Source organism: Phyllobates terribilis, unplaced genomic scaffold (genome assembly GCF_046119375.1).
Source record: "Phyllobates terribilis strain yellow unplaced genomic scaffold, ASM4611937v1 Scaffold_3__8_contigs__length_932513732, whole genome shotgun sequence".
NCBI classification, from domain to species: Eukaryota; Metazoa; Chordata; class Amphibia; order Anura; family Dendrobatidae; genus Phyllobates; species Phyllobates terribilis.
This window is the reverse complement of record NW_027362763.1, coordinates 394,483,192-394,504,500: the sequence shown is the minus strand read 5'-3', so window position 1 is coordinate 394,504,500 and position 21,309 is coordinate 394,483,192. Positions and strand designations below refer to the sequence as shown.

Below are 21,309 nucleotides of genomic sequence, written 5' to 3'. Positions count from 1 at the left end.
TCATTCATGTCTTTGTCCCCATATAATTCAATGTAAGCTGAGTGAGCCTTGTGACTTGTATGTAACCTGTCTGTGATGTCAATGGAAACTAAATGGCAAGCTCTAAATTGTCGCTTAACTGCAAATTTCAGACATTATTTTGGTTGTGTGACTTTTCTGAGGCTTTCTGTCATGCAACAAGTGTCGCCATCACTGGCACCAAGCTCCCACGGCACATGCCCCACAAGCCCCACTATCTATCAATATGAGGTATTTACAATGATATCTATCATTTATGGAAACAAACTTGTGGATTATAGATGAGAGAATCTGTTGAAATTCGAAATTGACAAATTCAATTGAGTTCATTTGAGAAATTCAATTTGCATTTAATTTATTTGATGCTAAATGAATGTGCACTATAATGCTGTGTGATCTCTCCTGACTCCAGAGCATAATAAACGCGGGGTTAATAAAAAATTATACTAACCGCTTCTCCTGCCCCAGTGCTGTCCCTCCAAGATACAGAGAGCTATGGTAGATGTGTGAAGGAACGGGTGGGCAGCTGCATGGAAGAACAATCTAGGGCCAGTGCAGATGAGTATATTTTTTAATTAATTCCCAGCCCTAAAACAAAATTTAGACGCCATTTTGCTGGATTAAAATAAAATCGAATTGAAAAAAATTCAGATTTTGGCAAATCTGATTTTTTTTGCGACATTTGAAGCAAATTCACCTCACTTCGAATAAATTTACTCATCTCTTCTGAGGAATATTGAAAATAGGTTAGACAAAGATGAAACTTTTCTTATAAATTGTGGGTTATACGGTATTATGGGTATTATGCTTGGCATAATGAATGTTAAATGATAGTAGCAATGTATATTTGTTCAATGCTCTTATGAGAGGTTTGTGAAACTAACACATGGGATCTTCATCTAACATGTAGTTACTGGGATATCGGAGTGTTTGGTTAATACTAATTGTTCAATTCAATTGAAATATTGTCAACAAGCTCGACTGCTGATGTGCAATTAATTTATACATAGTGGACATATTGGTCACGGTGTGTTCACACAGGGTTTCTTCATATGGCCATTTCTGGCATTAATATATCTTGTACTTTAACTATTTTATCATATTATTTGTACTCTGTACATATATACATAGAAATGGACGAAGACAGAAGAGGGCGCTTTGCAGTCCGATAGCTCATTATAATGCCAACCAGCTTACATGAACGAATGTATATATATCTATATATTCAGATATGCATGAATACATATGTTTTTATATATATATATATATATATATATATATATATATATATGTATATACACATATTCATTCATGTAAAATTGTTGTTAACATTTAATGGCATCACTATGTTCATTTGTAAAGAAAAAATATTTTGTTTCCCAATTCATCAAGATAAAAGCTCTTAAGTGAAAGTGCATCCAACTCACTGGTGGTGAACCCCATAATATAGTGGGTATCTATTTTATGCAAATGAAGACTTTTTATAACAATAATAAATATATAAAAAAATAAATCTAACATTATTTTAGACTAACCAATATTCCTGGTGGTCCAGGTAGTCCGGGATGGCCATCTTTGCCTGGCTGACCGGGGTAACCTCTGTCTCCAGGTTCTCCATGTGGTCCAGAAGGTCCCATATCTCCCTTTTCTCCCGATGAACCAGTTTTCCCTCTGGGACCTTGATCTCCAGGTATGCCTGGATCACCCTTGAAATAAATAGTATTTAGACCGTGATCATAAAATAGCTAAAACATAAATAATTTAAAACAAGTAGACACATTTTTGACTTAAATGATAACATTTTGAAACTGAGTTGATTCTCTTGATGAGTTCTCCTCTGCTCAGAATTCCATGTGATAGCATTATCCACCACTTCGTTGTCTTCATCGTTATTTTTTTTGCATCCATTGTTCCACTGATTACAATCGAAACGTTTCTGAATGCAAAAACTGAAGACACTCCATTGAGTTTCATGCACAGATTACAAGGAACTCAGTGCTGTGAGTCGCATCTGTTGTTTCCTTCTGCTCCATTGTTTGTGGCTTGGTGTGACATATTAGGTGACGCAACAGCGACCTCAGTAGCGATCTCGCTACGTTTGACACATAGCAGCGATCAGGCCCCTGCTGTGAGATCGCTGGTCGTGTCGGAATGGCCTGGACCTTTTTTTGATCGTTGAGGTCCCGCTGGGTAGCGTGCATCGGTGTGTTTGACTCCTTTACCAACGACCTTGTTGGCGACTCAGACACAGAGACACATAGGCGTGCATCGTTATACAGGTCGCTACGGGTCGCCGCATCGTTGCTGCATCGTTGGGAAGATCTGACTGTTTGACATCTCACCAGCGTCTACATAGCGACGCAGCAATGATCCCTGCCAGGTCGTATCGTTGTCGGGATCGCTGTAGCGTCGCTTAGTGTGACGGGGCCTTAAGTATTCAAAGAAAACATTCAATCTATAAAAAGATGTTATAAGAACAGCATAGGAAAATGACCTAAGCAACTTTTCAAGCAGCATTTTCCAGCCGCTATAAATGATTAATCACTTTGTATGTATCTCATTGTAATTCAATGCAACCCTAAAACTACACAATAAAAGTTTGTACTGTATTGCTAATAGATAGAGCTGTGTAGAATCCGCCGCTTAAAGCTGTAAGCCTGAAAATGTTATTTATCTTATGACAGAAGTTGAACTGCAGAATCATCCTGAACAGTGCTTCCTTATAATTAGCTATGGGAACAACTGGCTTCCAGGATATTTACAGGACTTGTGTTGTTGCTGGCAGGTCTTACTGGATTTTCAAAGACGACATCTGCAATCAGCTAATAGGTTGGTTCAGTAGTATTCCCTTATGTTACTGCAGCATCTTTATTGACCAACAGGATCTATATTATTGGGTAAATATTTATTTTTCCAAGAGCTAGAAATTCTGAAACCAAATGTTGCATACATTATTTCAAGTAATAGGAATAGCCATATTTACTAGTTGAACACACAATTAATAATCCAAAGTCTCGTTCTATATCACAGCAGACAGGTGCATTTCCCCAGGGTCCATGTCCATCTTGAGTAGGATAGAAGCAAGTAAAAACAACAAAACACAGCAAAATATTAAAGCGGAAATATAATTGGGTCTCTCATGAGTTTAATAAAGACTGAAATCCATACAGCACATCAAGAACTCACTAGAGTATATAGAGTAAGTCATTAAAACTTGTATATTTCAAGATCATATAATTAAGATTATAGGGCCATCAAAGAAGCTTGATCTTGAGTAGCTGAGTATCGAATCCACAGAGAAATAGAATATACAGTACCATCTTCAGATGTGTAAAATTCAATGTGCACTAAACCTATAAAAGAATGACACGTTTAATCAGTTGTTCACTGTTGGTCTATCTGCAGAATTTGTTTGGAAAGTCCTGAAGCAAACTGTCTTGTATCACACAGTAGCTAATTTACGTCTGATCTTTCCATTCTCAGCTGGCAATTAATTCAATTCCTTATAGATTTCAAGATATTACTTTGCTGTCAGTGAATTGAAAACCCTTTTTACTTAAACAGGAGGTTGAAAATTAATATATAGTAAGCTAGTAATGCTCTCGGTTAAGAAGTGGATAACAAGGTACAGAGTCTAGACAATGCTCTGTGAGCTAAACTAGAAACTAGAGACTTATGCAGCTGCTGATGTGTTTAGATTACAAAACAAACTAGATACAATCATTGGCTAAATTATATGCTAAGCATCTCCATTTTTTCTTATCTGATCTAGATCAATAATGCTATTCAAATTTCATATAGTTCATGTTTACTTGATATAGCACTACAGAGTGCTACTTTATTTGTTTGTTATGTATAGAGATGGCTACTCTTAGTTTGCACCTGCACACACCAGTTTGTTTATTTGAAAGTGACTGTCTTTTTTGCTATTTGTATATTGGCTCTCTGACCGAGCACTCCACCCTCCAGCCTGTGGTGATTTTAATTGCAGCAGAATCCTGCCTACCCATAAATACAGGTTTTAGCCTAGGAGAGGATTCACATTAGATAGGTTCCCAGGAACAGGAGATGCCTTTTCGTTGGCTGCTGGGCATGTATGAATTGGCCAAATTATATGCTAAGCATCTCCATTTTTTCCTATCATCTAGAGCAGTAATGCTATTCAAATTTCATATTTCATGTTTACATGCTTTAACACTACAGAGTGCTACTTTATTTGGCTGGTGGCTAGATGCAGAGAGCTTGAGAGCTGCATGAGCAGGCTGGAAAGCATAGAGCCTACTTCAATCTAGCAATCCGACCAGTTTCAGAGCTGTATGCGTAGGCTGTAAAGTTTAGAGCCTGCTCATGCCATTTGATCCTTAACTACACAACAAGCTAAGTAGTATAAAATTAAAGATCCATCCATTCTTGAGAACGAAGAGGATTTTTAATAAGGGTAAATCGCAAAGTTGCTTTTTTTTACAGGCACCTGGTAGTTTTATTCATTCATGAACTTGAGAAGTAATCATGCTCCTTGCATCTTCTTACCCTACTACATGCACCAGTGACCCTATTCCCTCACATCTCCTGCTGTCCCTTTCCCCGGCTGTCACCACTCATCTAACTAAAATATTTAATCTCTCTCTCTCATCCGGTATCTTTCCCTCCTCATTTAAACACTCCAGCATACATCCATTACTTAAAAAACCATCCCTCGACCAAAACTGCGCTGCTAACCACAGACCTTTGTCTAATCTTCCCTTCATCTCTAAACTCCTGGAATGCTTGGACTACTCCCGTCTAATCTACTACCTCTCAGAAATCTCTCTTCTTGACCCTCTACAATCCGGCTTCCACTCTTCACACTCCACTGAAACTGCACTCACTAAAGTCTCTAATGATCTACTAACAGCTAATTCTAATGGTCACTACTCTCTGCTGATTCTCCTGGATCTCTCTGCAGCATTCAACACTGTAGATCACAAGCTCCTCTTCACAATGCTCCGCTCTATCGGGCTCAAAGACACTGTTGTCTCCTGGTTCTCCTCCTACCTATCTGACCGCTCCTTCACTGTATCTTTTGCCGGCTCCTCTTCCTCACCTTTTCCCCTGTTGGGGTTCCTCAAGGATCTATCCTAGGCCCCCTCTTCTTCTCCTTATACACCATGCCATTGGACAAAAAATCAGTAGATTTGGTTTTCAGTACAATTCTATGCTGATGACACCCAATTATACCCATCGTCTCCTGACCTCACCCATGAATTATTACAAGACACCAGTGATTGTCTTTCGGTCGTCTCTAACATTATGTCCTCCCTCTATCTGAAACTTGAACCCATCAAAAACTGAACTTCTTGTATTTCCTCCCTCCACTAACCTACCTATGCCAAATATTGCCATCTCCGTGTGTGGCTCCACCATTGATGGACTTATTAGGGTCATTTTCCAGGCCTCCAGGCCAACTATTCTTTGAATATGCTATTCCAAATACAAGATTTCAAGGTGGTCTGTGGACTATTAGGCCTTTTAATGGCTACTGGACAGTAATGGAGAAGTTGCAAAAAAACAACCTTCTTTGCTGTAGGCTGAAGTTGCACCTCACAGGTTCCTGCTCTGCCTAATCATTCTCATCAGATACTCTTTAGATAAGACTGTAAATATTAAAAATACTCTTCTTGGTGAAGAAACGTAAGCGTTCCAAAACTTTATACTCAGATCTTCCAGTTGGTCCCAAAAATATTTTACTTTAATCTTTCACTGTTTCTTTATAATTTTTGAATGCCTACTGGTTCAAGAAAGGGAGTTACAAGATACCTTCAAGAAGTATAAAAATTAGGTGGTACACTGTGCAAAACATTTAGCATTATGGAAAATAATATTTTACTTAAAGTGTCACAGCTGTTACACAGCCCATATAGGAAAATAAAAGTAAACACATGTAAATACACATGTCTATGATAATTAATGGAAACTTAGCAGAATGGATGGGCAGATTGCTGATTACGTCATTATCATCCTATGTTTATAAACAGCAGGGCTTAATTTAAAAGCTTTTCCTTTACATATAGATATATACATTGTGTTAAAAAAATCATTGCAGTTGCAACCATTTCAACTCTCAGCAAACTAGAAGTCTGGGTTTTTACAATATCTAGAGCAGCTTGGGTAAATCTCATTTGGCCAAAATTGTTGCTGACTTCTAGAAAAATCCATAAGACATAATATTGTACATTTTGGAATGCAGATATAACCCCAGAGAGAAGCAAGCATTCTTCTGATACTGTAATGTATTTTATAGTATCTGTTGAGGTCTCATGCTTAAATGTAGCAACATAATTTAAGTTAAAGGGAATCTGTCAGTAGGATCAATCCTTCTAAGCTGTTTTCATGGCAAGCATGTCACAGACAGTGGAATAAAATGGTACGTTGATATCTGTGATGGAGAACGGAATCCATAATAAAAAATTATACAGTAAAAATTGTTTCACATGATTATTTAAACCAATAAGGATGATGAAAGAAGTATACAACCCCTGTCAAAAATTGTGGCATCACCGGGCTTGGAGGATGTTCATTCAGTTGTTTAATGTTGTTGAAAAAAAGCAGATCACAGACATGGCACAAAACTAAAGTCATTTCAAATGGCAACTTTATGGCTTTAAGAAACACTAAAAGAAATCAAGATAAAAAATGTGGTATTCAGTAAGGGTAATTTTTTTCAGACCAAGAAGAGGGAAAAAATTACGGAATCACTCAATTCTGAGGAAAAAAATATAGAATCATGAAAAACAGACACAAAAAAACACTCCAATACATCACTAGTATTTTGTTGCACCACTTCTGGCTTTAATAACAGCTTGCAGTCTCTGAGGCATGGACTTAATGAGTGACAAACAGTACTCTTCAGCAATCTGGCTCCAACTTTCTCTGATTGCTGTTGCCAGATCAGCTTTGCACGTTGGAGCCTTGTCATGGACCATTTTCTTCAACTTCCACCAAAGATTTTCAATTGGATTGAGATCCGGACTATTTGCAGGCCATGACATTGACCTTATGTGTCTTCTTTCAAGGAATGTTTTCACAGTTTTTGCTCTATGGCAGGATGCATTATCCTCTTGAAAAATGATGTCATCATCCCCAAACATACTTTCAATTGATGGGATAAGAAAACTGTCCAAAATATCAATGTAAACTTGGGCATTTATTGAAGATGTAATGACAGCCATCTCCCCAGTGCCTTTACCTGACATGCAGCCCCATAACAGCAATGACTGTGGAAATTTGCATGTTCTTTTTATGCAGTCATCTTTATAAATCTCATTGGAACGGCACCAAACAAAAGTTCCAGCATCATCACCTTGCCCAATGCAGATTCGCGATTCATCACTGAATATGACTTTCATCCAGTCATCCACAGTCCACTATTGCTTTTCCTTTTTTTCTGTTTAGGTGTTAATGATGGCTTTTGTTTAGCTTTTCTGTATGTAAATCCCATTTCCTTTAGGTGGTTTCTTACAGTTCGGTCACAGACATTGACTCCAGTTTCCTCCCATTCGTTCCTCATTTGTTTTGTTGTGCATTTCCTGTTTTGGAGACATATTGCTTTAAGTTTCCGATCTTGACGCTTTGATGTCTTCCTTGGTCTACCAGTATGTTTGCCTTTAACAACCTTCCCATGTTGTTTGTATTTGGTCCAGATTTTAGACACAGCTGACTGTGAACAATCAACATCTTGCAACATTGCGTGATGATTTACCTTCTTTTAAGAGTTTGATAATCCGCTCCTTTGTTTCAATTGACATCTCTCATGTTGGAGCCATGATTCATGTCAGTCCACTTGGTGCAACAGCTCTCCAAGGTGTGATCACTCCTTTTTAGATGCAGACTAACGAGCAGATCCAATTTGATGCAGGTGTAAGTTTTGGAAATGAAAATTTACAGGGTGATTCCATAATTTTTTCCTTAGAATTGAGTGATTCAATATTTTTTTCCCTCTGTTTGGTCTGTAAAAAATTACCCTTACTCAGTACCACATTTTTTATCTTGATTTCTTTTAGTGTTTCTTAAAGCCCTAAAGTTGCCATTTGAAATGACTTTAGTTTTGTGCCATGTCTGTGATTAAACAACTGAATGAACATCTTCCGAGCCCGGTGATTCCATAATTTTTGCCAAGGGTTGTAGTAAAAACGATGAGTGAAAATGGAGGAAGGAGTGTAGAGGGCAAGATTTTATGCACATCTTTGGCCAAAAGGCAGGCTGAAAATACCCTTTGTTTCCTTCCAGACGCCTCTTAGGCTAATCTCTGTGAATTGTTCTGCAATTCCTGGTAGTCGCATGCAATTAAGTATTCAGAAGGTAACTCTTCAGATTGATACATTACATGTTGAGGATACATTTTTTAAATTTTGCTAGTTTCTGATGCACTGGTGCTTTTGAGACTCCTGTGGCTATGGCTACATGCTCCTATTATTGACTGGTCAACTGAACTGATTAGTGGAGACCATATTAGTGGAGACCATGAAAGCTCTACCCCAGATGTCTCCTGTGAAACTCTGTTCTGCATAGATGTTTTCTATCAGGACTTTTATCTGGACTTTGTAGATGTCTTCTCCAAGCAGAGTGCTGAGACATTACATCCTCATTGGCCATGTAACTGTGCCATTCCCCTTCTTCCAAGTAAAGAACCACTTAGAGGGAGAGTTTACCCTTTATCTCTCCCAGAGACTTAGCTAATGTGTGCCTACATTATAAGAACCTGGGGAAGAATTCATCTGAAAATCTTCATACCCAGCAGGTGCATGCTTCTTTTTCATGAAAAAGAAGGATGGGTCTCTGAGACCATGCATAGACTATTTGAATAAAATCACTCTGAAAGAGAGTTATGCATTGCCCCTCATATGTGAGTTATTTGAAAGAATTGAAGGTGCTACCATCTTCACCAAATTTGATATATATGGAGATTGCAAACACATCAAAGAGGGTGATGAAAGGAAAACAGTTGTCGACACCCGCGTTAGTCGCTATGAATATTTTCTTCCATGGAGTGGATGCTTCTGCTATTGGTATATGAGCAGTTCTCTCACAAAATTCATCAAGAGTAAGCAATCATCCTTGTTGATTCTCCTCCAAGAACTTTTTTCCAGTAGAGTGGAGTTATTCCATTGGCAACTATGAACTCTTAGCTATACAAAAATGAGCCTTGGGTAATAGTGACATCTTCTTGAAGGAGTTAAGTTCCCAGTGACCATCTAAACTGATCACAAAAACCTGGACTACCTTCAGTCTGTCCAGAGGCTGAATTCCCACCAAACTTGATGGTCACTCTTTTACTCATGATTTGATTTCATCTCCACCTATCGACCTGCTGAGAAAAACGCAGGGCTGATACCCTATTTAGATTCTTTGGTCTATCTGATGCCTCTGATGATTCACCCCCACATGAGATTGAACCTGAAGGTATTGCGCTGTGATCTCTTCTTCTTCCATTTCTCTACCTCAGGGTCCTTTTCTGGTTTCAAAGGCACTCCGCCAGAAAGTCTTATCTTGTGCCCATTTTTCCTTCCACTCTGGTCATCCGGAAGTTAAAAGTGCATTTTAGACAAGCTGTCAAGGAATTTGCAGCATCCTGCCCTTGATGTGCACAGATCAAAACCTCTTGTCGAGCACCTCTCGGTCCCCTTCATACTCCACAAGAGCCATTGGTTGAGATCTCTATGGACTTTGTTACTGATCTTCAAGAGGCTCAGGGGTTCAATACTATATGGCTGCAGTGGACCAATTATCCAAGATATCTTGTTTTGTGCCCTTACCAGGACTTCTATCTGCTCCACAGTTGGCTAAAGTGTTTGTTAAAGAACATTTCCATTCCATGGCCTTCCAGCTCACTTAGTCTCTGACTGGGGTATTTACAAATATTCTCCAATCCCCCAACAAGACAATTGTCCAGATCCGCTTCCTTGGACTGAATTTGCCCACAACAATTCTGTCTTAGAATCTTCTGGGAAATCCCCATTTGTTACAATGTTCAGCTGTACACCTCACCTCCCTCTGCCTATTCCATCTAAAAGTCTACTTCCTGCTGTTAACAGCCACTATCAAGACATCCATAGCAACTGGACTGATGTACAAGCTAATTTAGCTGCAGCTGAAGCAAGAGCTGAGAAAATCAACCAAGAAACCATAGCATCAACTGGAGGAATACAGATCTGCTCCATTGACCATCACTGAACCCTCAAAGACATTTGGAGAACCCATGTTGGAACAATCAGGTCACCTGGCCACATACTTCAATGGACTGTCAGTTTCCTAAGTTTGCCGCTACCTCCTCTCTGTGGGTGCCCCAAAGTGGGATGCTACTGGTTAGAGTAGTTTGTCCTAGAAGCCCAGAAGTCACAGATGTTCTATTTCCCAGTGAGCTAGAGGAAGGGTGAGACTCTGTCATTTGCACCATCTTATGTACTTGCTGGGACTATACTATATGTTATTGTCTGTTGGTGGTTCAATAAAGTATTGCCACACTGTGTTACCCTCACCTTGTGTTGTCTGAGTAGTATTCTGCCCACGTGAAAGGAATACGGGCGTTTAGTGGGATGAACCCTGGTCCATGTGGTCTTTCTAAAGACAGCCAGGCCAGCGGATGACAGCACCCACTGACTCTCATGCCTCCACACTTGGTTGCAGCAGTAGGATACTACTCAGCCTGGCACATCTGGGGCAACTTCAGGGGTCTGGTGTTCGTAGACACCGTCCAAGGGCTCCACAACCAGGAAGGCAGATAGACAGACCCAGCAGACCATGGGTGAGGAATACACAGTAGGTTTCAGACGCCACTATGTCCAATCCCACCAGCTCCACCTTGAGAAGAGGACTAGAGTGGATATACAGCCCCAACAGGACACGGAACTACAGGAGCTGTGCCAGCTTCAACAGACAGAATATAGGGCCACCAACACTCGGTCGGATTTGATTTAAGAATTGCTTCTTTGGGGATGCCCAGAAAGTCGTGGAGAGCGATGAGTTTGACTAAGAGGAATTGAAGTGCCTGCCAAATCAAGGATCCAATGGCAATCTGAAATCAAATATCAGTCCTAAGCAGCCCGAATCCAGGAGTTGTTGGTTGCACTGGGACCCGGAGCTTCAAGCGGGAGAGGGTTGTTACATTGATATGGGCAGATCCGTACCATCAAGCGGAAGAATTGCAGGGGAGGTGGTGCCACACCGTTCGCCTTCATCAGCTCCCAGGAACCACAGACTGCGGAGGACGCCATGTGTGAACGCAATAGACAAGAGTTCAGTTCTCGTTGATTACATGTGGAGTTTTCCAGGTCAAGCCGGAGACCAGGGGGAGGATATGGAGGACCCCACAGGAGGAACGGACCCCCTTCTCGACGAACTGAATACAGAATCCTCGTCTCAGAGCTTTCCCCATCGGGGTGTTGGCAGGATCTGAAAGTTTATATGAGAGAATCTGGAGATGTCTGCTATGCTGATGTATACAAGGATGGAATGGGCATTGTGGAGTTTATTCGCACTGAACACATGGAATATGCTTTGAGGAAACTGTATGATACAAAGTTTCGTCCTCATGAAGGTGAAATCTTTTACATTCATGTCTGTGCTAAAAGAAATGCCGATGTACTGTCCCCAACAAGTGGAGAAGGATGATCTTAATTATTCTTAATTATGCCAAATGCATTATTAAGTAGACCCAGGGACATGAGCTATTGTTCATATGAGACTGAACATTGACTCTTATTGTAGGTTGAATTGATGTTTGTTTAATATGTTGATTACTCTTTTTATCAGTCCATGCAGCTTGCTGTTCTGCAAATATTACAGGACAAAATAAGCAGGTTAATTGAAAACTCGAACAATGAGAGATGACCTCCTCCCACCTTCCCCCAATCCTGTGGAAAAATTCCTGAATAAGAGCTGTGAACTTTAAAAGGGGCATCTACAGGACAGCAACCAAGAAACCATGGCACCAGCTGGAGGAATACAGATCTGCTCCATTGACCATCACTGAACCCTCAAAGACATTTGGAGAACCCAGGTTGGGACAATCAGGTCACCTGGTCACATACCTCAATGGACTGTCAGCTTCCTAAGCTTGCCGCTACCCCCTCTCTGTGGGTGCCCACCAATAACAAGGTGCTACTGGTTGGGGTAGATGGCCCTAGAAACCCCAAAGTCGCAGATGTTCTATATCTCGGCAAGACAGCAGAAGGGTGAGACTGTCATTTGCACCATCTTATGTACTTTCTGGGACTATACTATATGTTATTGTCTGTTAGACGTTCAATAAAGCATTGCCACACTGTGTTTTCCCTTACCCTGTGTTGTCTGCGTAGTATTCTGCCCACGGGAAAGGAATATGAGCGTTCAGTGGGATGAGCCCTGGTCCATGTGGTCTTTCTAAAGACAGGCAGGCCTGCGAATGAGAGCACACACTGACCCTCATATCTCCACAATGGCCTTCTAGTAAAATAATCTATTTGAAGACACAATGCAAAAAAATGGCTCCCAAGTACATTGGCCCATTGCAACTTATTCAGCCATTAAACCAAGTCACATTTTGTCTTAAGCTACCCCTATTCTAAAAATCCCTAATACCTTTTATGCTTCTCTACTACGTCATTTGGACCTCAAAAGATTCTCTCCTATAGCCAAGACTGTTCCTGTTTCGGCCTGTGATCTGGACACGGAATATGAAATCAACCAAATTCGGGTCTGTAAGAAGGTTCATAGGAATCTCCTCTACCTGATAGGATGGAGGGCATACGGTCCTAAGGAGTGATGCACAATTGAAAAAAGCCTGTAAGGGGTTGAAACGTCTTGTTGTAGTTTTCCTACATGTGAAATAAATGAACTGATCGAATACAAAGAGTGCCGGGATTTCTTTACTTTGCTTGCAATCTCTCCACGTGCACCACTATTACTAACGAGGACTACGGAGTGCCGACTATTTCTTTGTATTTGGATTTCCAAAAAAGACATAAATGCTCCAAACTTGCTCAAGAGATTTCATACTAAGCATCCTGTTTTCGCTGTCACTGACTCATCTGGGAGGGGCCCTAAGAGAGGAGGGGTACTGTTGTAGTGAGCTGGCAGGCTCTGGCTGTTCTGTGATAATTGAGATAGAGCCTGTGACAGAAATGATTACGCAGGATGGTGTTGCCACCTTGTGGCCAGAGGTTGCACCTGCGCAGGGTGTGATGACAGAGAAAAAGACTGAGTCTCCTGTGTCCCACCCTAGAGAGTCACGTGACCAGAGTGAGAAGCAGGAAAAAGCACGCGGAGAGTCTGAGAGAGTCTGAGAGAGTCTGTGAAAAGAACCAGGACGGTGTGCAGGTCCTCGTGTGTGCCTTAGAGGATACTCTCAACGTAGCTGCTGTTATCTGACATCTTTTCCTCAGAGCTTTCCCCAGCTTCCGCACTGCTGAAGGATTCAGCTGTTACACTCCCCACTACTGGAGTGTGGACTACACAAGGGAACCCACAAGAGCTGCTATCCGGATCAGAGAGGCTGTAAGCGGGACCTCTGGCGAGAGGCCGAAGTATTCCTTCGTTTCAGCGAAATTTGTTGTGCTTGTTTTTTTTTCTTCGGCTGGGATGCCTTCCTGCAAAGACAGACAGGCCTGCGACGGGGGACACATCCTTCTGGAGTAAAGGACTGGTAACGTGTGAGTAGGGACAGTGAGGGTCAGCTTATAAGTACGCGTTATTGCTGTGAACATTTACGGTTGTCATTTATTGTGTTCTGCTATGTTAAAAATGTATACAAGTAAAGATACGGTTATCAAGAGAGAGTCTGTGTGTGGGGATCTTGCTGGGCCAGATCATAGATACCAACACGCGGCCTTGCCCGCGGTCACTTCACTGTTATGCATCTCTCCTGGGTCTTCTGAGCTCCACTTCCTTTCCCTGGGTCCCTTGTCCTCTGTAGTACTCCACAGACAGTATGCAACTATATAGAATAACACATAGGAGTGGATTGGCATTTATGTGCATATCACCCACACATGCATGCAATTACAGAGGCTCTGCCAGCAATTCTATTATATTCTATACTGTTGCAATATGTATCTGGTTCTTTGACTAGCAATTTACAGTTGGCAATTGACAAAGCCTGCGATGGGCTGAAACATTTTCATATGTGGATCTCCATTAAAGAGCATTAATCAACATGTGAGTGCCGGGATTTTTTTACTTTTGTGTGCCACTGCTTTCCACATGCACCACAATCTACAACGTAGTGCCAACCTTCCTTGGAATTGTAACGGCAATTGGTGACTGGCACTAGAAGAATGAAATCCTGTAGTATTGTAAGATTGACTTTGCATTTATACAAATATTCTATTATGAAAAGAGACGTCTGTGTAAAAGATCTGAGACTAGTTTCTATGTGCTGCAGTTGGTAATTTGTTTCACAAAGGGAGCTCTCAACAACCTTCCAGTTTTGGGATGTCTTTTGGAAAGTCTAGAGACAGTCTTGAGTGGCATTTGAAATAATCACCTTTTTTCTAAAGTATTAGTATTAGGCATGTGTCTTAAGAGAGATCCCTTATTGCGCATCTGGATGAAAGGCTGACGTAAACCATTAGATCTGACTAGGGTATGACCTAAATGTCAGTACTCGAGGAAATATCTTGCTATTTCTGCGTTACTGCTCAGTTTTCTTAATAGTAATTGACATATCTACTTTGAAAATATCCTAGGGAAACCCGATCATTTACGTCAGCTAAAGAAAAAGGCAACAACTCATTACGTTTAACCCATAAAGTGCTGGAAAGAAGAAGGAAGTTCATATGATGGGAAATACAATATTTGTCTAATGTCTCATCTATTGACTATCATGACAGTAAAGATTATTAAATGTCACGATACAATGTTTGTCTGGTTAGGAGCGGACACAGACAAATGAGGACCCCTGTGCAAGAACAACATATGGGCTTGTCAAGAGATAGCTTATCATAATGCACAAATCCACCTGCTTTGGAGGTGTTAGTGGGCCCCCTTACCTTGAGGGCCCCTGTGCAGCTGCACAGGTTGCACCAATGGTATGTCCGCCCCTGTGTCAAAGTTGCTTGAATGGCACGTAGACATATATGTACTTATCTAATTGTAAATGGGTATATTTAATGGTGTGACAGGGTCTGTCATATGCCTCTGCCTCTTAATAACAGAGAATGTGAAAATGCTTAGAGTTTTATAGGCACTACCAGTACATTTCGTTCGGGCAGTATAAAGACACACCAGGAGTCTTAAGGAAATCCCTGTGAGGTCTGGGGCCTGTGGCCTGGAGTAGGCACTAAAATGCGTGTCTTATCCTCTTCGATGCAGAAGAGGTCGGATAGGGAAAAGCAAGAGGGAACGGTGGCGGGACTCAGAAAATTCCATTGCTGGACGGGGAGTCCCTAAGACCAACAGAAGCTGTTGAGGTAGGGACAGTCCGAGCATAATGGAGACAAAGCCTTACAACAATGTGAATGGAACAACAACTCGATGGTGTTGTGCCCAATACTGCTTGTTGAAGACTGTTGTATCTAAAATATCCAGTAAAGTTAAACTTGTTGAAACAAACCAAGTGTCTCCTAATGTGTGTGTGGCTGATCCTGGACCCATGGACATGGATGATGTAGCAGAGGCTTATGGCCTACAAGTGAGTGCAGAGTGAACCTCACAGCACTGCACACATGGAATAGGACACTGTTTATTAGTGGGGTGTCAGGGTGAAAATAAGCAGCTGCAGGCCCACAGCACTAGCCCTGATCCCCGCTTCATATGTACACGTAAATGTTTTGGGGTGCAATTCCTTCCTGTGTTATACAGCAAGACTAAACTGGCTTATGCTTTATTGCTGCTGGGGAAAGCTTTCCAGGGCTGTACGTAATGCATAAGGAAACTGTCCTTCCTGAATTTATGACATATATGTGACAGTTTCCTGTTTCTAAAGTCGTTAATTATTGGAGAAGCAATTGCAATGTTTTTTTATTCCACTTGGAAGGCACTTAAATGGCACACAAGCCTTTGGTTTGAGACTGTGTGGTGTTTTATGACCCACACAGAACATTGTGCTCTTACCCTGGTGATCTATAGTTCATTCTGTCTTTATGGAATGCTACATTCACTCAACAACTTTGTTATTGCCGAGCTCAATAAGAAAACTGTTCCATAGTTCTATATTTTGTCAGATGAATGGTTATACAGCTGCAAAATAACTGTTAGGATTAGTCGTGGATGGACACACAGCATCAATACAATTAATATGTAAACTAATAAAAATAACTCCAGCCAAATTCTGGATTGCACACCAGTATGCATGAGTGTTAGAAGAGGGTATAGGAAGTGCAGGCGAAGATTAAATAAATCTGTGTAAAGAATTTGTATAAGATATTTACACAGGAAAAATACTGTATCATAGACAACACAAAACATAGAGTTACACAAAGCCACAAATATATATACATAAAATCTATTCCGCATTTATAACATGATACAGCATAAGCCATTGACCATGACAAGTCAGGTGTAGAGTTACACTTTTTTCTATCATAATATTTGCATCATGTAAGAAATACTACATTTGTAACTACGCCAAAGCAGCTGTTATTCTGGATGACTCAAGACTAGGGTTGAGCGAGCACTAAAATGCTCGGGTGCTCGAAGCTCGGGCCGAGCTCGCCGTGATACTCGGGTGCTCGACCCGAGCAACGAGCCCAATGTTAGTCTATGGGACACCCGAGCATTTTTGCGGCGGCACCCCCGGCAGTCTTTTAAAAGCCTAACAAGTGCCCAAAACGATAGTCACAGTGCTCAAATGGCATAGGGACAGCATGGGGATCGCCCCAGGAAGCATTTCTGACCCCCAGGTCACTGCTGTCAACAAAGTGGTCAGAGGTATTAAGCCACTTTTAAGGGCTCACAATAAAACGTTCAAAAACGAAACTGAAACTGCTTTCCTGTGAAATATGTTAAGGAAGTTCCTTTCCAGGGTAAAGACTTGTGTGTAAGGTAAAATAAATACCCCCCCCAAAAAATACTCCTCCACACCTTGGGCTATGTTCACAAGTAGCATTTTTTATGCGTTTTTGCACTTTTGTATTGCTTTCAACCGTGACAAATGCATTCACCGGGAAATGTCATTTTAACATTTTACAACCTTATCTGGCCATGTGCTGTGTGACACATGCATACAGTGCTGAAAATACAAGGGAACAGCATGGGGAAGACCCCTGGAAGCATCTCTGACACTCAGGTCACAGCCTAAAAGTGTGCCCATCAGAAGTCATCCTTGCCGCATCAGAAGATGCAGACTTGCAACTATCCCCGTGCAAGTTCTTGTCCCAGGGCAGTGCTCAATTGTACCTCCCCCATTCCTTGCAATGCAAGCGCAAATATGCAGCCAACCACCCACCCACACCCAGGCTGCAATACCATACTGCTTGCTTGCACTTGAAATTGGGCCTTTTAGGCATGTGGAGGTGGAATCTGGCCGCCACGTCATGGCTGCGTTGGCGGCCTGGAATCCATACTCAATCAACAGCCGCCCGGCGGCCGGGTGTCCACACTCGGTCCCCAGCCGAACCAGACTCCTCCGGTGGGCCCTGGCTTCTCCATCAGGGAAGTTGAGAGTGCCAAGGAGAGGAGCATGATGAGGATGATAGAAGTTAGCATCTGCTTTGTTTTCAAGGAATGCAAGTGCATGTATGTAGTAGTGGCTAGGCCTGAGGTGGTCAGCGTTTTGGCGCATATCCTACCTCCTCCGAGGATTGCTGGATGTTTTCCTGCTACTATTCAAGTTCTATGACTCCCGTTAAAACAAAGCTTCAGGTGAAAAATGATGGATGAGGTAGTGGCAAAGGAGAAAGAGCAGGAGGAACAGGGACCATTCACATCAATATCAGGCCAGTCAACCACATATGTCTTGTAGGATATGTTTCTGTAACAAAAGGACCGGTTCGGCTACACAGTTATAGGGCATACAGTGAGTGCAATGCCTACCAAAAATTTTGAGGCACTCCAATGCCCCTTGGAAATGACATGGAGGTCAGAGGGCCTTAACTAAACCTTTTTTTCCATTTAGAGCAACTGGGTCTCCTATGCACTGTTGGCTTAAGCAGTGAATGGAAGGCTTTCCAAAAATTATGAGGAACTGCAATGCCCCTTGAAACAGACGTGGATTACAGCGTACTAAAAACCTTCTACCCATGATTGGGGAGAGTGTCTCCCTTAGTTTTTGCCTTTGCATTGAAAAGCAAAAGCTGACTAAAATTAGGAGGAAATGCAATCCCCGTTGGAAGAGTCTAGAGGTAATTAAAAACAACATTTCAATGCCCCTTGGAAGAGCTGTGGAGTTCAGAGAGGTTTAACAAGACGGTGTTAATGCCCCTTGGAAGAGCCGTGGAGGTCACGGTAGCTTAACAAGACAGTTTTAAGGCCCCTTGATAGAGTGATGGAGGTCGCAGTGGAATAAAAAGACAATATCAATGCCCCGTGAAAGAAACGTGGTGGTCACAGTAGCTTAACAAGACGGTTTTAATGCCCCTGGGAAGAGCTGTGGAGTTCAGAGTGGTTTAACAAGACGGTTTTAATGCCCCTTGGAAGAGAAGTGAAGGTCACAGTAGCTTAACAAGACGGTTTTAATGCCCCTTGGAAGAGCTGTGGAGTTCAGAGTGGTTTAACAAGACGGTGTTAATGCCCCTTGGAAGAGACGTGGAGGTCACGGTAGCTTAACAAGATGGTTTTAATGCCCACTGGAAGAGCTGTGGAGTTCAGAGTGGTTTAACGAGACGGTTTTAATGTCCCTTGGAAGAGACGTGGAGGTCACAGTAGCTTAACAAGACGGTTTTAATGCCCCTTAAAAGAGCCATACAGTACAGCATCTTAAAAACAATATTCCCATTATTGGGGAGTGGGTCTCCCATAGTATTTGCTTATGCCTTCCAAGCACAAGCTTCCAAAAATTAGGACAGAGCAACTTACAATGCCCCTTACAAGAGCCATGCAGTACAGCATATTACAAACATTATTCCCATTATTGGGGAGTGGGTCTCTCATAGTATTTGCTTATGCCTTCGAAGCAAAAGCTTCCAAAAATTAGGACGGAGCAACTTGCAATGCCCCTTACAAGAGCCATGCAGTACAGCATATTACAAACATTAGTCCCATTATTTGGGAGTTGGTCTCCCATAGTATTTGCTTATGCCTTCCAAGCACAAGCTTCCAAAAATTAGGACGGAGCAACTTGCAATGCCTCTTGCAAGAGCCATGCAGTACAGCATATTACAAACATTATTCCCATTATTGGGGAGTGGGTCTCCCATAGTATTTGCTTATTCCTTCCAAGCAAAAGCTTCCAAAAATTAGGACGGAGCAACTTGCAATGGCCCTTACAAGAGCCATGCAGTACAGCATATTACAAACATTAGTCCCATTATTGGGGAGTGGGTCTCCCATAGTATTTGCATATGCCTTTCAAGCACAAGCTTCCAAAAATTTGGATGGAGCAACTTGCAATGCCTCTTACAAGAGCCATGCAGTACAGCATATTACAAACATTAGTCCCATTATTGGGGAGTGGGTCTCCCATAGTATTTGCTTATGCCTTCCAAGCACAAGCTTCGAAAAATTAGGATGGAGCAACTTGCAATGCCTCTTACAAGAGCCATGCAGTACAGCATATTACAAATATTAGTCCCATTATTGGGGAGTGGGTCTCCCATAGTATTTGCTTATGCCTTCCAAGCAAAAGCTTCCAAAAATTAGGACGGAGCAACTTGCAATGCCTCTTACAAGAGCCATGCAGTACAGCATATTACAAACATTAGTCCCATTATTGGGGAGTGGGTCTCCCATAGTATTTGCTTATGCCTTCCAAGCACAAGCTTCGAAAAATTAGGACGAAGCAACTTGCAATGCCTCTTACAAGAGCCATGCAGTACAGCATATTACAAATCTTAGTCCCATTATTGGGGAGTGGGTCTCCCATAGTATTTGCTTATGCCTTCCAAGCAAAAGCTTCCAAGAATTAGGACGGAGCAACTTGCAATGCCTCTTACAAGAGCCATGCAGTACAGCATATTACAAACATTAGTCCCATTATTGGGGAGTGGGTCTCCCATAGTATTTGCTTATGCCTTACAAGCAAAAGCTTCCAAAAATTAGGATGGAGCAACTTGCAATGCCTCTCACAAAAGCCATGCAGTACAGCAAATTACAAACATTAGTCCCATTATTGGGGAGTGGGTCTCCCATAGTATTTGCTTATGCCTTCCAAGCAAAGGCTTCCAAAAATTATGAGGAAATGCAATGCCCGTTCGAAGAGTCGTGGAGGTCCCAGTTGCTTAACAAGACGCTTTTAATGCCCCACAGAAGAGACGTGGAGGTCAGAGTGGTATAACAAGACGGTTTTAATGCCCCTCGGAAGAGACATGGAGGTCAGAGTTGTATAACAAGACGCTTTTAATGCCCCTCAGAAGAGACGTGGAGGTCAGAGTGGTATGACAAGACGCTTTTAATGCCCCTTATAAGAGACGTGGAGGTCAGAGTGGTATAACAAGAAACTTTTAATGCCCCTCAGAAGAGACATGGAGGTCAGAATGGTATAACAAGACGCTTTTAATGCCCCTCAGAAGAGACGTGGTCAGAGTCGTATAACAAGATGCTTTTAATGCCCCTCAGAAGAGACGTGGAGGTCAGAGTGGTATAACAAGATGGTTTTAATGCCCCTTGGAAGAGACATGGAGGTCAGAGTGGTATAACAAGACGCGTTTAATGCCCCTCAGAAGAGACGTGGAGGTCAGAGTGGTAAAACAAGACGGTTTTAATGCCCCTTGGAAGAGACTTGGAGGTCAGAGTGGTATAACAAGATGGTTTTAATGCCCCTTGGAAGAGACGTGGAGGTCAGAGTGGTATAACAAGTCGCTTTTAATGCCCCTCAGAAGAGACGTGGAGGTTAGAGTGGTATAACAAGACTGTTTTAATGCCCCTTGGAAGAGACGTGGAGGTCAGAGTGGTATAACAAGACGCTTTTAATGCCCCTCAGAAGAGACGTGGAGGTCAGAGTGGTATAACAAGACGGTTTTAATGCCCCTTACAAGAGATGTGGAGGTCAGAGTGGTATAACAAGACGCTTTTAATGCCCCTCAGAAGAGACGTGGAGGTCAGAGTGGTATGACAAGATGCTTTTAATGCCCCTTACAAGAGACGTGGAGGTCAGAGTGGTATAACAAGACGCTTTTAATGCCCCTCAGAAAAGACGTGGAGGTCAGAGTGGTATAACAAGACGTTTTTAATGCCCCTCACAAG

At 41.9% G+C, this 21,309-nt stretch overlaps 1 protein-coding gene across 3 annotated transcripts in view; it reads right to left on the bottom strand.

Moving 5' to 3' along the window:
- Window positions 1–21,309, bottom strand: part of COL19A1 (collagen type XIX alpha 1 chain) — a 1,587,177-nt gene that overhangs the window by 94,420 nt on the left and 1,471,448 nt on the right. For 2 of the 3 annotated variants that reach the window (XM_073675502.1, XM_073675503.1), the window contains exon 48: window positions 1,554–1,724. In XM_073675502.1, the coding sequence (XP_073531603.1) occupies window positions 1,554–1,724 (171 nt within the window). Of the gene's footprint in view, window positions 1–1,553; window positions 1,725–13,830; window positions 13,967–21,309 lie in introns of those variants that run through there. The other variant, XM_073675504.1, reaches the window with a different exon arrangement.